This window comes from Brienomyrus brachyistius, chromosome 6 (genome assembly GCF_023856365.1).
Source record: "Brienomyrus brachyistius isolate T26 chromosome 6, BBRACH_0.4, whole genome shotgun sequence".
Taxonomy (NCBI): domain Eukaryota; kingdom Metazoa; phylum Chordata; class Actinopteri; order Osteoglossiformes; family Mormyridae; genus Brienomyrus; species Brienomyrus brachyistius.
The window spans coordinates 2355407-2368831 of NC_064538.1; the positions used below are offsets into that span (position 1 = coordinate 2355407).

General features: G+C 47.8%; 1 protein-coding gene across 4 annotated transcripts in view; it reads left to right on the top strand.

The window, feature by feature from the left end:
- The window catches only part of ephb2a (eph receptor B2a), a 91403-nt gene that overhangs the window by 73070 nt on the left and 4908 nt on the right, over positions 1–13425 (top strand). For 3 of the 4 annotated variants that reach the window (XM_049017775.1, XM_049017777.1, XM_049017778.1), the window contains exons 7-13: positions 2768–2930; positions 4066–4174; positions 4495–4562; positions 6462–6584; positions 7720–7967; positions 11541–11756; positions 12397–12546. In XM_049017775.1, coding sequence (XP_048873732.1) covers positions 2768–2930; positions 4066–4174; positions 4495–4562; positions 6462–6584; positions 7720–7967; positions 11541–11756; positions 12397–12546 — 1077 coding nt within the window. The remainder of the gene's footprint in view (positions 1–2767; positions 2931–4065; positions 4175–4494; positions 4563–6461; positions 6585–7719; positions 7968–11540; positions 11757–12396; positions 12547–13425) is intronic. The other variant, XM_049017776.1, reaches the window with a different exon arrangement.

Sequence of the window (13425 nt, forward strand, 5' to 3'; positions counted from 1 at the left end):
AGTCAAAGGAAATTATGTTCAAATGATGTTAATGTTGGTGTAATACTTGATGGGGCACGAATAACAGTAAAATGCAATCAAAGTGCTACCACGAAACGTCTGTCAAAGTGTGTCAGCTTAGCCGTTTCAAAACCTCTGCTAAAGTCACCCAAATATCTGCGGCAACCGTCCAAACATCCATGTTTCTTCTGACTGGCCTACTACCCGACCTTGTTTGGATGATCACTACCTCATTGAGTTATTTTATTAAGTCATTTAGTTAATTGAGCTGCTGGTGACATTTAACGCATAAATTAAATGTCTGGGGTACCTCTGAGGAGAGGGAACCGAAGGGGTGTTTATCTAGTCATCAGATATCTGTAACTTTATGGAGAACAGAAGAAATTCTTCCTTTTTAATGTATTACTGCACAGTACTATATATTCTACCAGCTTTCTCTAAAGAACGAATCCAGTCTATCTGGTCAGCTTAAATGCTGCTGTGGTGGCTCTGAGCCTAGGGATGTGTGCTGGCATCAGAAGGTTGCTGGTTTGAATCCTGTGAATGCCCAGAGTGCTTCTACTCTGCTGGGCCCTTGAGCAAGGCCAGCAGCATTGGCACTCCAGCCGCTGGGGAAAAGCTTTATCCTGTTCCATTCAAACTAGTGTGATGCTGAGGTGTCACCCACCACATGGCTGGACTTGGGGTCTCATCCCTGTTGTGGTGTGCTGTGTGTGGCAGTGTGCTCTATCGATGTGTGTTCCTCACCTCTCTCATCGTACACTGCATCCTCTCTCTTTATTGTACACTGCATCCTCTCTCTTTATCGTACACTGCATCCTCTCTCTCTCATTATCATGCACTGCATCCTCTCTTTATCATACACTGCATCCTCTCTCTCTCATTATCATACACTGCATCCTCTCTTTATCGTACACTGCATCCTCTCTCTCTCATTATCATGCACTGCATCCTCTCTCTTTATCGTACACTGCATCCTCTCTCTCATTATCATACACTGCATCCTCTCTTTATCGTACACTGCATCCTCTCTCTCTCACTCCTTATCGTACACTGCACATGTTTTTTGCAAAAGCAGGCTCAGTCAGTCCCTGCATCAATTAGGCATTAAAAGCATGGCCTAGGATGCAGACAGTGAAATGGCTTTGCTGAGCATGGGATTCGCAACTGCCAGCTCCTGACTACAGGTGCACTGTCCTAACCTACTGAAACACAGAAGCTTTTATAGATGCCAGTCTATCTGTCTATCTATCCCCATCCATCCATCTATCCATCCATCCATCTTCTAACCCCTTATTCAGTATAGGGTCACACTGACCTTGGGGTCTATCTTAGGAGGTACAGTGGACGAGCCTGGGGACATTCTGCATGGGATGTCCATCTGCCACTGAGCACGCACTCTAGTACATGTACCAAGGGCATTTTCAAGAGACCGGCTTCCATAGGTGCATGCTTTGGGGCTATCCTACAATGCTAGAATACCCAGGGGAAGCCCAGGTCGGCATGACATGAAGAGAAGACGCCAATTCAAACACACAGAGCTGGGACCGGGGTGTGCAGTACTGCCCCATACGCCAGTGTACAACCCTGTTTGATAGTACAGTCGGAAGAAATAATTTTAAGACTAAACAATGAATGTTTGAGGTATGTAGGTGCAAAGGTGTATTTGACACTTAAAGACTGATCACTTTAGACCTGCAAAATCTATTTTTCCTCCACATTGTCGTGCTGCTAAGCTGTAGAAGTTGGGAGGATCAGTGCTACAGTGAAAAAATGAGCCAGAGCCTGGTTTAGACTGCGATACGCCGTCGATGGCAGTCAGAATGACGAGCATCTCTGACCTTGTGATGATCCCATTTCAAGATGACTTGAGATACCTGGTATGGAAAGTGGGAGACATCTCCAAGACCCTACGAAGAATCAGAGCCATCTTTGAGTTTTGCCATAGATAGTTTGACAAGCATAAAAAACAAACTCGAGAAATAGGAATCTAAGCCGAAAGTTTCACCGTTGTGTGTGAGATGTCATTCTTATCCAAATGCGAAACTGGACAGAAATTCCAGATCTCACAATAGCTTTTCCTTTTCATTCCTGCGGCGCACTTAACCTAAAGTGTTTTGGGATTCAGCTATGCCGATTAAGTTCATATTCTGTTTGATTTTGTGTGCTAACGACCTTTGAAGGACGAGACGATGTGGAACAGGCAGTTTGACTTGACCGTTGACAGTTGGAGTGTCAAAACTGCATTTGAATGCACATGGAATTTTCCATGGACCACCTGCAAATGAGGTTGAGAGCTCTGCTCAGATACAAAGGAGACATTTGCCTGTCCAAACACTGTAAGCCTGCCTTGGGGACAGTTATTGTGAGCTGGGAAGGACGTCGTACTGAAGCTGGATCCTCCCCAATTTGTAGCTTCACCACTTAGCAGCAGATGTTTGGAAATCTTGTTCCTTTCACCATAATTCATGCATGAAACAAATCGGTTTTTGTTTATTTAAACTGCCGAGCCTCTTCCACTGGAGCTAGTTGGGTTTAGTTCCAGCCAAATTCCAAAGGAGCTGCTCATTTTTCTTTCACTCATTAAATACTCATTATTTGAACGGGGACGGTTTGGGTGAGTGCGTTTGTGTATTGGAGGGGTGGCGCTTAACCTATTTACAACGATTAGCTTTCCTATCAGCCCTATCAGCAGACCTTAGATCTCATAGCAGTGAACTGACGTGAAGTTATCTGGAGAATATTTTGTCTGCTCTCCACCCTGAAGGACCAAGCAGAGTACAACTCATCCATGGTGAAGAGCCAGACCAACACAGCGGTCGTCCAGGGTCTCAAGTCTGGCACCATCTACGTGTTCCAGGTGCGGGCCAGGACAGTGGCCGGCTTTGGACGCTACAGTGGCAAGATGTACTTCCAGACCATGACAGAAGGTGTGGCCGTCTTTATAGAAAAGGGATTTGCAGCCTTCTGGATTTTCATGTTGTGCATCCTTATTAATTGCTTTCTATGAATGCTACCAAAAATAATGTAGCATTCATTTAAGCTGAAGTGTGCCATTCTTTAGTGGTACACACTATTCCTGCAGTTGTCAGCAGAAAACAAGATGAATGTTTTAATACGTATGACTTCAGATCACAAAGAACCAGCCTATAATTGTCATTAGCGTTCCTCAAAAATAGCTAGCTGTCTGACCATGGCCGTGCAGTAAATGCACATGAATAATTGGGGAGCAATAAGCCCCAGCGCATTGAAAACCTTCCTCTAGGTTCACATCCTTCTCCAGACCAGACCCCCACCGCATGCCTGCTCCTCAGACCAACTTTGACGTGACAGCCATAGAAATGGTCTCCTGGACTTGTGGCCCTCAGCATCCCACCCACCTTCTAACCTTACAGCCTTTACTAGGCGTGTCCTGCTCTCCTAGAACAGTGTTTCCACACCCGGTCCTCAAGGGCCTTCAGACAGCCCACAGTTTTGCTCCCTCCCAGCTCCTATCACGCCTGAACCAGGTATTCAGGTATTTAGTGTTCTAGATTGTTCATTTGGAGGGGGGGGGGGCATGGTGGTGCAGTGGTTAGCACTGTTTCATCACGCCTGTAAGACATGGATTCCCCATAGTCCAAAAAACATACTGAGGTTAATTGGAATTGCTAAAAAGCCCATAGGTAAGATTGACATGTGTGGGTACCTTGCGTTGGGTTGCTCCCTGTCTAACACCCATAGACTCCAGACCCCCTATGACCCTGAGTAGGACATACAGCTACAGAAAATGGATGGATTGTTCTGTTCAAGTGTGTTGGGAACTGGGAACAAGCAAAAATGTGGACTGGGGATCCCTAGGAAACTGTTCTAGAAGAACATCAACCAAATGTTCATATTTTGGAGCACTGGCAGATAATTCTGGGACTAGAACTTACATCCTTGAATGAATTCCATCTCTGTTAACCACCCTACTGACTACTGCTTCGTAACTCAGGAGGCACGTGGAAAATGCAGTTCAGAGCTATACATCTGCTTTCATTCTACCTGCTTTAGAAGTTCTAACCAAAGGTTCTGCTCCAACAGAGGAGTACAAAACCAGCCTTCAGGAGAAATTGCCTCTCATCGTCGGCTCGGCCGCCGCTGGCGTCGTCTTCCTCGTCGCCGTTGTAGTCATCATCATCGTTTGTAACCGGTGAGTTTTTCTTGTCTCCCTGCCAACCTTTTCCTGGACGCTGTGTCGTTTACTGCTTTTTAACCATCCATAAAATGTTAACGACCTTTAAATCAAGCCACTAAAGTGAGCCCAGAAATTGAAGATAATGTTAAAAGCAGGCCGTCCTAGTGTCCGTTTCCAAGGTCTCGCGCTGGATGTAGCCCGGGCCTTTGCCGCGTGGTGCGGCAGTAACGGTGTTACACGGTCGGCACGCAGACAGCCGGCCGGGAGTGTAGAGTTCTGGCAAGGCACCTTCCCTCCTTGTACCCCCGCTTTAAGGCCATTTGTCGTCCCGTCAGGAGGCGGGGCTCTGACAGGGCGGAGTCAGAGTACACAGACAAGCTGCAGCACTACACCAGTGGGCACAGTGAGTATCCGCTCCTCCCAGTACACCTGCCAAACTGGGGGTGCTGACCGCTCACCTCCATGCACCTGTGTATCACACACCATCCTAAAGCCACGGAAGATCTCACTCTTCCCCGTTTTTCCATCGTCTCTGTTGTTCTCTGAGTTTCAGCCACGTTTCACTCCACCATGCTATGTGCATAAGACCATAACAAATTTACAAAGGAGAGGAGGCGATTCGGCCCATCAAGCTCGTTTGGGGAGAACTTAACTAATACCTCAGAGTTGGCAAAATCTTATCTAGCTCTGATTTAAAGGAACCCAGGGTTTTATCTTGCGCTACACTTAATACTCTAACTACACCCTGTGTAAAGAAGTGCTTCCTCAAATTCATTTTAAAATGTTCTCCCGCTAATTTCCACTTATGGCCACTGGTTCTAGTATTTAAACTAGTCTCCCTCGGGGCCTTTCTATGGAGCGGAGCCTTCTAAGTAAAATCTGAAAATAGCTCGACCCTCTCGTCTGACAGGGCTCTGAAACTGCGATCCCAGAAGCCCTCGTTGTCCAGGGCCTGTTTTATTGGGCCGGGGATTTTATTTTCCCCACCCACTTGGACCCTGTTCTGGGGGACACTGCGACTGCGTGTGCCCGCCACCTTTCTGCAAAAGCCCATGATTCCAGACCGGACGTCCCACGCACACAAAGACGCTCAGTATGACTTCAACGGCTCCTTATTTGCACTTGCAATGCTGACAGCTCAGGGGAACCACATACACAAAACACAGTATTTATGGCGCCTAAAAGTATGGAAGTTATTAAGCATTGAGGTGTGAGAGATAAAGGAGGTCGAGCGTAATATCTGCCATCCCCGGCACCTCCAGGACGGGCCACCAAAAGCCGCAGGTCGGGTATTGCTGGCAAGCCGTCATGGTAGCTCGGATTGGGGGTTTCTGGTTCTGCTTGGTCTGAGATAGGCCGGGCTGCCCCGCGCTACAAAGGCAGGTTTGGATTAGGTCAGGTGCTGAGCACGGATACGCTCTTCACGCCATGTTCGTGTCTGAGGTTTAACTGGGGAGATTTAGGAAGATTAAGGAGAAGAGGCCGTACCATAAAAGACGTTACATCCATTTATAAATCCTTAGCTTTCACTTTTTACTGAAACTCGCTTAAAATACTTTCTGGTTCCTTGCCTGTAGATTCATAGTTATCACAATAGAATCTAATCCTGCAGAAATGGTGCCCCAAGCCATTCTGCAAGGCAGCAGGCATATTATTTTCTAGTGTCTTTGCCTTTTTTGGTGGTGAAATCTCGTGTGTGAGGGGTGTGTTACTTCACTAGGTGTGGTTTCCACTAGTTTGGGCCCTGTGCTGGGTTTGTGGTGCGACCAAACGAGTCAGAAATCTGTGTCACTTCTCAGTTACTAGCTGGACCACAAAAAGGAATTCCAGAGCAGCTGAAATGCCGCCTTATTTCCTGGAACTGGACACAGTTATGAGCAGGTTTTTGAAGTGTATCTCCTGCTCCCAGGCCAGCCGCTCACGTGCAGTTCACGGTTATGTGGGTGGTTGTGAAAACTGGTGAAAACTGTTTGAAAGGTGACCACTGGGCTTTGATCCCCTTCCCTGAATTACTCCACCTAACATCTGCCAGCGTGCTAAAATCTGCCTTCAATTTCCTTCCCTTTAGTTGCACCTTGTCACCCTGAGCACCATCACTCGTGTGCCATCGGCATTTTCTCCTATCTGAAATTGAAAATGTCTACCTGCTTTGCAGCATCAGATTTCAGGTTTTAAAGACAGATCTTTGACCCAGCCGCTGGGTTTAGCCTGAGATTGTGTGTGTGTGTGTGTGTGTGTGTGTGTGTGGAAGGGATGTTTCACCAGTCCGGAGATAATTACAGCTGCGGTTCCGTTCTCTAAGTGACTCCAGGGATGAAGATCTACATTGACCCGTTTACATATGAGGATCCCAATGAGGCTGTCAGGGAATTCGCCAAGGAAATCGACATTTCCTGCGTGAAGATCGAGCAGGTCATTGGCGCAGGTAGGCTCCTGCTCAGCGAAGCAGAAGGAATGGGGGACGAACCTGGAAGAGGAGGGCAAAAATGGACGGTGCTAGAACCGCAGAATGCCGACAGTGTGGATTTTCCTGGGGAGTCCAAACACGTTGGCAAGTTGTTTTAAGGCTTGGACCAGAGGCTGTGTTTTTGGAGATAAAAAAAGTGGTAGAAGTGTTAAATGTATTACATTATTTTAGCTTGAAAATGGTAATCCATCCATCCTCTACCCACTAACACAGTACAGAATCAAGGGGCTTACAGCCTAGAGATTTATGAAAAAGGGAGGGGTCAGCCTTTATTAGGGGGAGTCTGATTATGACAATCCATGTGAACAGACTACTTAAATTAGGGTACATTTATTTGGTTGGGGAGGGTTACGAACATTTCAGAGTGACAAAAACCCGTCCATCGCAGGGCTAGCACAGGCAGCCACGCATGCACACACTCGTGCAGGCAATTCCGAGGCACCCCTTCACCAGGCTGCATGTCTCGGGAATTCTGGGGGGAACTGGAGTGTCCAGTGGGTACCTGCATAAAATCCAGGTGATCATGCAATTCCACATATAGACACCTGGGGCAGGATTCAAACATCTCATGTGGGAGATATGGGAAAGCAACAGTTCACTGATACGCCACCTGCTGTTCGTATTGGAATATGAGCACAGATAGTTGCATTGATACTGCTGATCCTTGCTAAAAAATTTGAGTCGGAAGAATTGCAAGGATGCAGAAATCCATGTTTGTGTAGGTCAGGTGTTAATTCCCTTGTAGGTTAGTGGGGTCTAAAATTCCCCGTTTATATGGACTCTGGTAATAAGTTCCCTCAGTGGGAGGGGGGTAACGTCTATACATTTTGCTGGGGTTGTTCCCTCTTGCCTCTCCTTTGTGAGGTGATGCGTGTGGAAAGGAGGTCAGCTGGTTAGCACAGATACTGGGAGGCAGAGAGGACGGTCATGTTTGAGGATTCCCAGACTTTTTTGGGTTAATGTTGACATGGGTGCAGTTTGACATGTTTGTGTTTAGTGGGCCTCATTAGCGCCCCCTGTGTCCCGTGTCTTACATGGATTTAGCGTGTGTGAAGGGCTCTGCCTCCAAGCTCTGCCGCACCCCTCCCCCCAGGTGAATTCGGAGAGGTGTGCAGCGGCAGTCTCAAGCTCCCGGGCAAGCGGGAGATGCTGGTGGCCATCAAGACCCTGAAGTCCGGCTTCACGGAGAAGCAGAGGCGTGACTTCCTGAGCGAGGCCAGCATCATGGGCCAGTTCGAGCATCCCAACGTGATCCACCTGGAGGGGGTGGTCACCAAGACCATGCCCGTCATGATCGTCACCGAGTTCATGGAGAACGGCTCGCTCGACTCCTTCCTCAGGGTGGGTGCCCTCTTCGACTCCCTCCCACCCCCCAAGTCGGCTTGCATCTGTTCTTCACAATATTTATTTAGGTATTTCATGGGGATTGTGAAGCTCTTTAATACTTACCTCTCTTTCACTGATCTTCTGCGCTTCGTAAATGTCAGCAAGTTATTGAGTCCGCAGTGATTAGCCATGTGTTGCCGTCTCGTATGATAGTGCTGTCAGAAGGATGCCCAGTTCCGTTTCTCATGTCAGCGCCGCTCACAAAGAAAGATCATTCGGGCGCCAGGCAGCTCATGAATCATGACCTGACAGAGCTGAGTAGACAGCGAGACGGCTACGGCTTGATAGAGTCTCCTGAAGGAAGACGAGTAGCATGTACGATTGTCAAGTCTAGTGATGGAGGTTGAAATTTGCGTAAATTTACAAATGAAAGCGTCCAAAATTTTTACTGCTCGTTCAGTTTGGCGCGGACACATACGATTTGATTTTTGGTGACACGATGCGTGTCTGAACTTAGCCGTGTTCCCGGGGCGGAGATCCCAACATGTCGTTGAAATAGAGGCGGGTCAAAAGGGTGCCGGGACTGCGCCCCCTGGTGGCAAATCCTCTTAACACGCTCATCTCCGGTCAGCCGTCTACCTCATTTCCGCCTGCGCGGAAGGTGAGAGGGGAGAGCCCATCCACTGAGAGGACGAAACTGGCCAAAGTGATGAATCACGCTGACAGGTACAGCGGTGTGTAAGACTTGCTGAAACTTTCGCAGGGGCATCACACTGCAAAACAGGATCTGCACCCAGGCACCAGTGACGGAGTCTTAATAATTCATACGTTCAGCTCAGAATGAACAGAATCTGCTCTCTTCAGTGTGATCCACTGGCAGCTGTCGCGGGAAAACTTTCACTGACGTTTGCAGATGAGTGATATTGCATTTTGTTAGCTCGTCACAGATAGCTGTACAAATTATACGTTTTATGGAAAAGTATATAGTTTCCTTAAAGATTTACTTCTTGATGGTTCAAATAAACGAGGAATTCAGAAGGATATTGTCGCAGCTGAGCAACTGAGCCTTTAAGTAAATGAAGTGTATCAATGGGACCATGACTGGTCTTCTGCTGTCTATAATGTAATCTTAGCTTCAGCAGGTCTGGCAGTCTCACATGCGATACTGTTACGAAACACGGTTTGAATCACTGATGCATATTAAAAACAACTACTAAAACCTATCATGTGCATCCTATTGCCAAACTGCTCTCTCCATTTACAGTGATAAATAAGTTAACACCGAACAAACTGGATATTATCACTGCTCAACAGAAATGTGGCTGCAGTCTTGGCTAGAAAAGAGTCTCTCCTTAAAATATCAGCTTGCAAAATAACCAAAACTTGATTGCTTACATTTATTTTGACATTAATATTAATGGTGCAAGCATGGAAAATTTCCACTGGGCTTCTTTTGGTTGTTTCTGCACCAGGTTGGCAGGCTGAATGTTGCAGTGTTTGCCCCTGTCTGTTCTGGGGCTCATGCAGTGTCACTGTTTTTGAAGAGAGTCAGAGCCACGTGAGTGTGAACAGCGATATTTTTCATGAGTGTTCATTGGTGGAGGGGAAAAAAAACACCCCTTTGAACACGTTTAAGCCAATCGGCATGCAGGGTTCAGTCCTACCTGTGAGTCAGTCACTGTGCTGGTCCCTGGGGCTGTGTACAGTGTGTACAGTGTGTACAGTGTGTACAGTGCGTACAGAGTGGTCTGTACACCTAAGCGGCTCAGGGCCCTTTTACAAAACCCCCCCGATGTGCGGCCCCCGTCAGACTCTCACTGTGCCGGGCTGTCGGACAGATGACTGATGTGGCTGTAGCTCCGTCAAAACACAGCCTGCTGCCCTTGACGTGTCATTAGCACGCAGACAGGTGGTGGCTGAACTAGGTGGAGGTTTCAGTAGCAGGAGATGATGCAGAACCTGCTGGTTTTTGCTGTAGGGGCTGCTTTTGGGGATATTGTAAATAGTTTAATAGTTGTTTAAACTGAAATCTTTAAACAACAGATATCCATTCATCCACCTATACATCCGTATTCCACTTATCCATTATGGGTTAATTGGGGCGTAGGAACCAGGAAGAGAACATGTACCCCCCCCCCCTATAAATAGACCTTTGTTAAGTTGTGTCCCACCCACTCAGTATTAAACTCCTATGCCACTGGCGGAGCCTGATGAATATGTCCCAGGAGACAGTAGACACTTTGGATGGGATGTCAGTCCATTGCAGTGCAACACACACACACACACACACACACACACATTCACACACACACACACACACACACACACACACACACACATTCACACAGGCACACAGAGAGAGAGAGATTAGGCACAACCCTAATCCTAACAATGACATCCTGAACCCCTACCCAGCTCTAACCTAAGCCATAAATAACCTAACAAAATACAAGACTTTTGGCATTGTTAGTTTTTTGATTACAGTCATGATTTTTATAAAATTGAGTTTTCCCACAGCATCAAAATAACAGGTTTTTATCATATTTTGGGGACATTTGGTCCCCACAGTGTAATATATGTATGCATAACCTACACACACACGCACATGCAGACGCACGCACATGCAGACACACGCACGCACATGCAGACACACGCACATGCAGACATGCAGACTCACGCACATGCAGACACACGCACATGCAGACATGCAGACGCACGCACATGCAGACACACACACATGCAGACACACATGCAGACACACGCACATGCAGACGCACGCACATACAGACACACGCACGCACATGCAGACGCACGCACATGCAGACACACGCACATGCAGACACACGCACATGCATACGCACGCACATGCATACGCACGCACATGCAGACACAGGCACATGCAGACATGCAGACACACGCACATGCAGACACACGCACATGCATACGCACGCACATGCAGACACACGCACATGCAGACATGCAGACACAAGCACATGCAGACGCACGCACATGCAGACACACGCACATGCAGATGCACGCACATGCAGACATGCAGACACACGCACATGCAGACACACGCACATGCAGACACACGCACATGCATACGCACGCACATGCAGACACACGCACATGCAGACACACGTATGCACATGCAGACACACGCACATGCAGACATGCAGACGCACGCACATGCAGACACACGCACGCACATGCAGACACATGCACATGCAGACACACGCACATTTTATATCCATGCATTACACAGCACTGAATTACCTATCTTCAGAACATTGGGCAAAGGTGCTATTTCAATTCATTTATTTAGCCGATGTTTTTATGCAAAATGACTTATGATTTTACCCATTCGTACCCCTGAATATATTTACACAGGCAATTAAGGTTAAGCACCTCTCATGGTGGTGTTACAGCAGAGACTCTGCTGGGACTGGAGCCAGCAACCTTTGCGTTCCGTATCAGTGCGCTTAAGCGCTCTGCCGGGCGCGGAATGTCGGCCCGAACCCGACTCGTAATCAGAAGGCAGTGGGCTGGGTCACTCACCCATGCCGTTCTCTCCCTGCGTCTCGCCAGCAAAACGACGGGCAGTTCACGGCTATCCAGCTGGTGGGCATGCTGCGTGGCATCGCTGCTGGCATGAAATACCTCTCTGACATGAACTACGTGCACCGGGACCTGGCCGCCCGCAACATCCTGGTCAACAGCAACCTGGTGTGTAAGGTGTCCGACTTCGGCCTGTCCCGCTTCCTGGAGGACGACACGTCGGACCCCACCTACACGAGCGCACTGGTGAGGGAGCAGAAACACACGTCATTAACTCGCTCTTTGCTTCCTGCTCTTAACTGCTAAAGAGGCTTATCGGCAGTCCTCAAACTATGAATAAAAGCATGCGTTCGGCTCGCTAGCCAAGTTCACAGGACCGGCAGGGTAGCCGGCAAGCCTGGTAATCAGCGGTGACCTCAGCATGTTATTTTCCTATTCACGCCTTTCAGATAAAAAAAAAAAAAGGCAAACGTTCACCCTCCCGTGTCTGTAAATTATTGGAGGGAAGGGTGTTCCTCTCTTTTTAGTTTTAAATGTGAAAGCTTTTGCGGAATCAGATGCACTTTCCAGATGAATAATTCAAAGATTTCTGGGTTTTCGCGGCTCGTCCATTACGGAGTAAACCAGAGCCACTTTCATCTTGATGGGAAGTCGACCACATACAGATTCAAAAACATATATTTGCTTCTCAGGGATTTTGAATTCTGATTCTTGCTATGTTTGACACCATTTTTATGAATATTGGGATATTCTGTATTATACAGCATGCAGTCCATTCCCTTTATTATGGCACAATAAATTTAATTTGGTAGCACCATATACTGCTGATTGTTAGCATTCAGCAAATATTCATTATACTCAGTTTCTGGGTTTCCTGGGTTTTCAGGGAGGGAAAATTCCTATCAGATGGACGGCGCCCGAAGCCATACAGTACCGGAAGTTCACCTCATCCAGTGACGTGTGGAGTTACGGCATCGTCATGTGGGAAATCATGTCCTATGGGGAGCGGCCATACTGGGACATGTCCAATCAAGACGTGAGTATTTCAGGAAGCACAAGTTCAGGCTGTGTAAGTCCACCTTGTGAGTATTTCAGACTGTGGAAGTTCACCTTGTGAGTATTTCAGACTGTGGAAGTTCACCTTGTGAGTATTTCAGACTGTGGAAGTTCACCTCACGAGTATTTCAGGCTGCGGAAGTTCATCTTGCGAGTATTTCAGGCTGTGTAAGTTCACCTCGTGAGTATTTCAGGCTGCAGAAGTTCACCATGTCCCCGAAGGCATCACTGTACTTCATGACTGTGACAGTGAGGTCACTCAAAGTCAGCATTCCAAGTGGTAAATTCACATCAGGTGCAACTGAATGCTGGGCGATTTCCGCTGCTTCCTTTGCACCCCCCTCTGGCAGAAAGGAGAATTTCCCCCCCTGCCTCACCGCCCCCCCGGCATGCGCCGGCCTCCGGAGCGTGAGGGCAGCTCGCTCATTATTCATCAGAGACGCGTGCCGTAGCCCGAGCGAGAAGAGCCCCTCCCTGGTGTAATGCCATATGTCGAGCACAGACGGACCATGCAGAGGTCAGGCTGCGCTGAATGCGACCCCCACTCCTGCCGCAGGACTTTTACCGAGTCTCCCAGCCCGCGCGTCTATGTCTGGGAAGCGTCGGTTTGGATTTCACCTCATTACCTGTGTACTGCATTCCCCCAGTGAGGTCAATCCCGCCTCCGCGTATTCTTAGTCTCATCATTATTACTATTAATGACAATGATAATACTGCATTTATATTACAGTAAGAGTGGCTCTCCCTGAGGACTCCCTAACAGCACTCCAGATTCTCTCCCCTCAGCTTCGACGCCCCTTTTAATTAAGCAAACATACTGGCTCCGGTTCCCGTAGAAACACACATCTGTTACATCTTC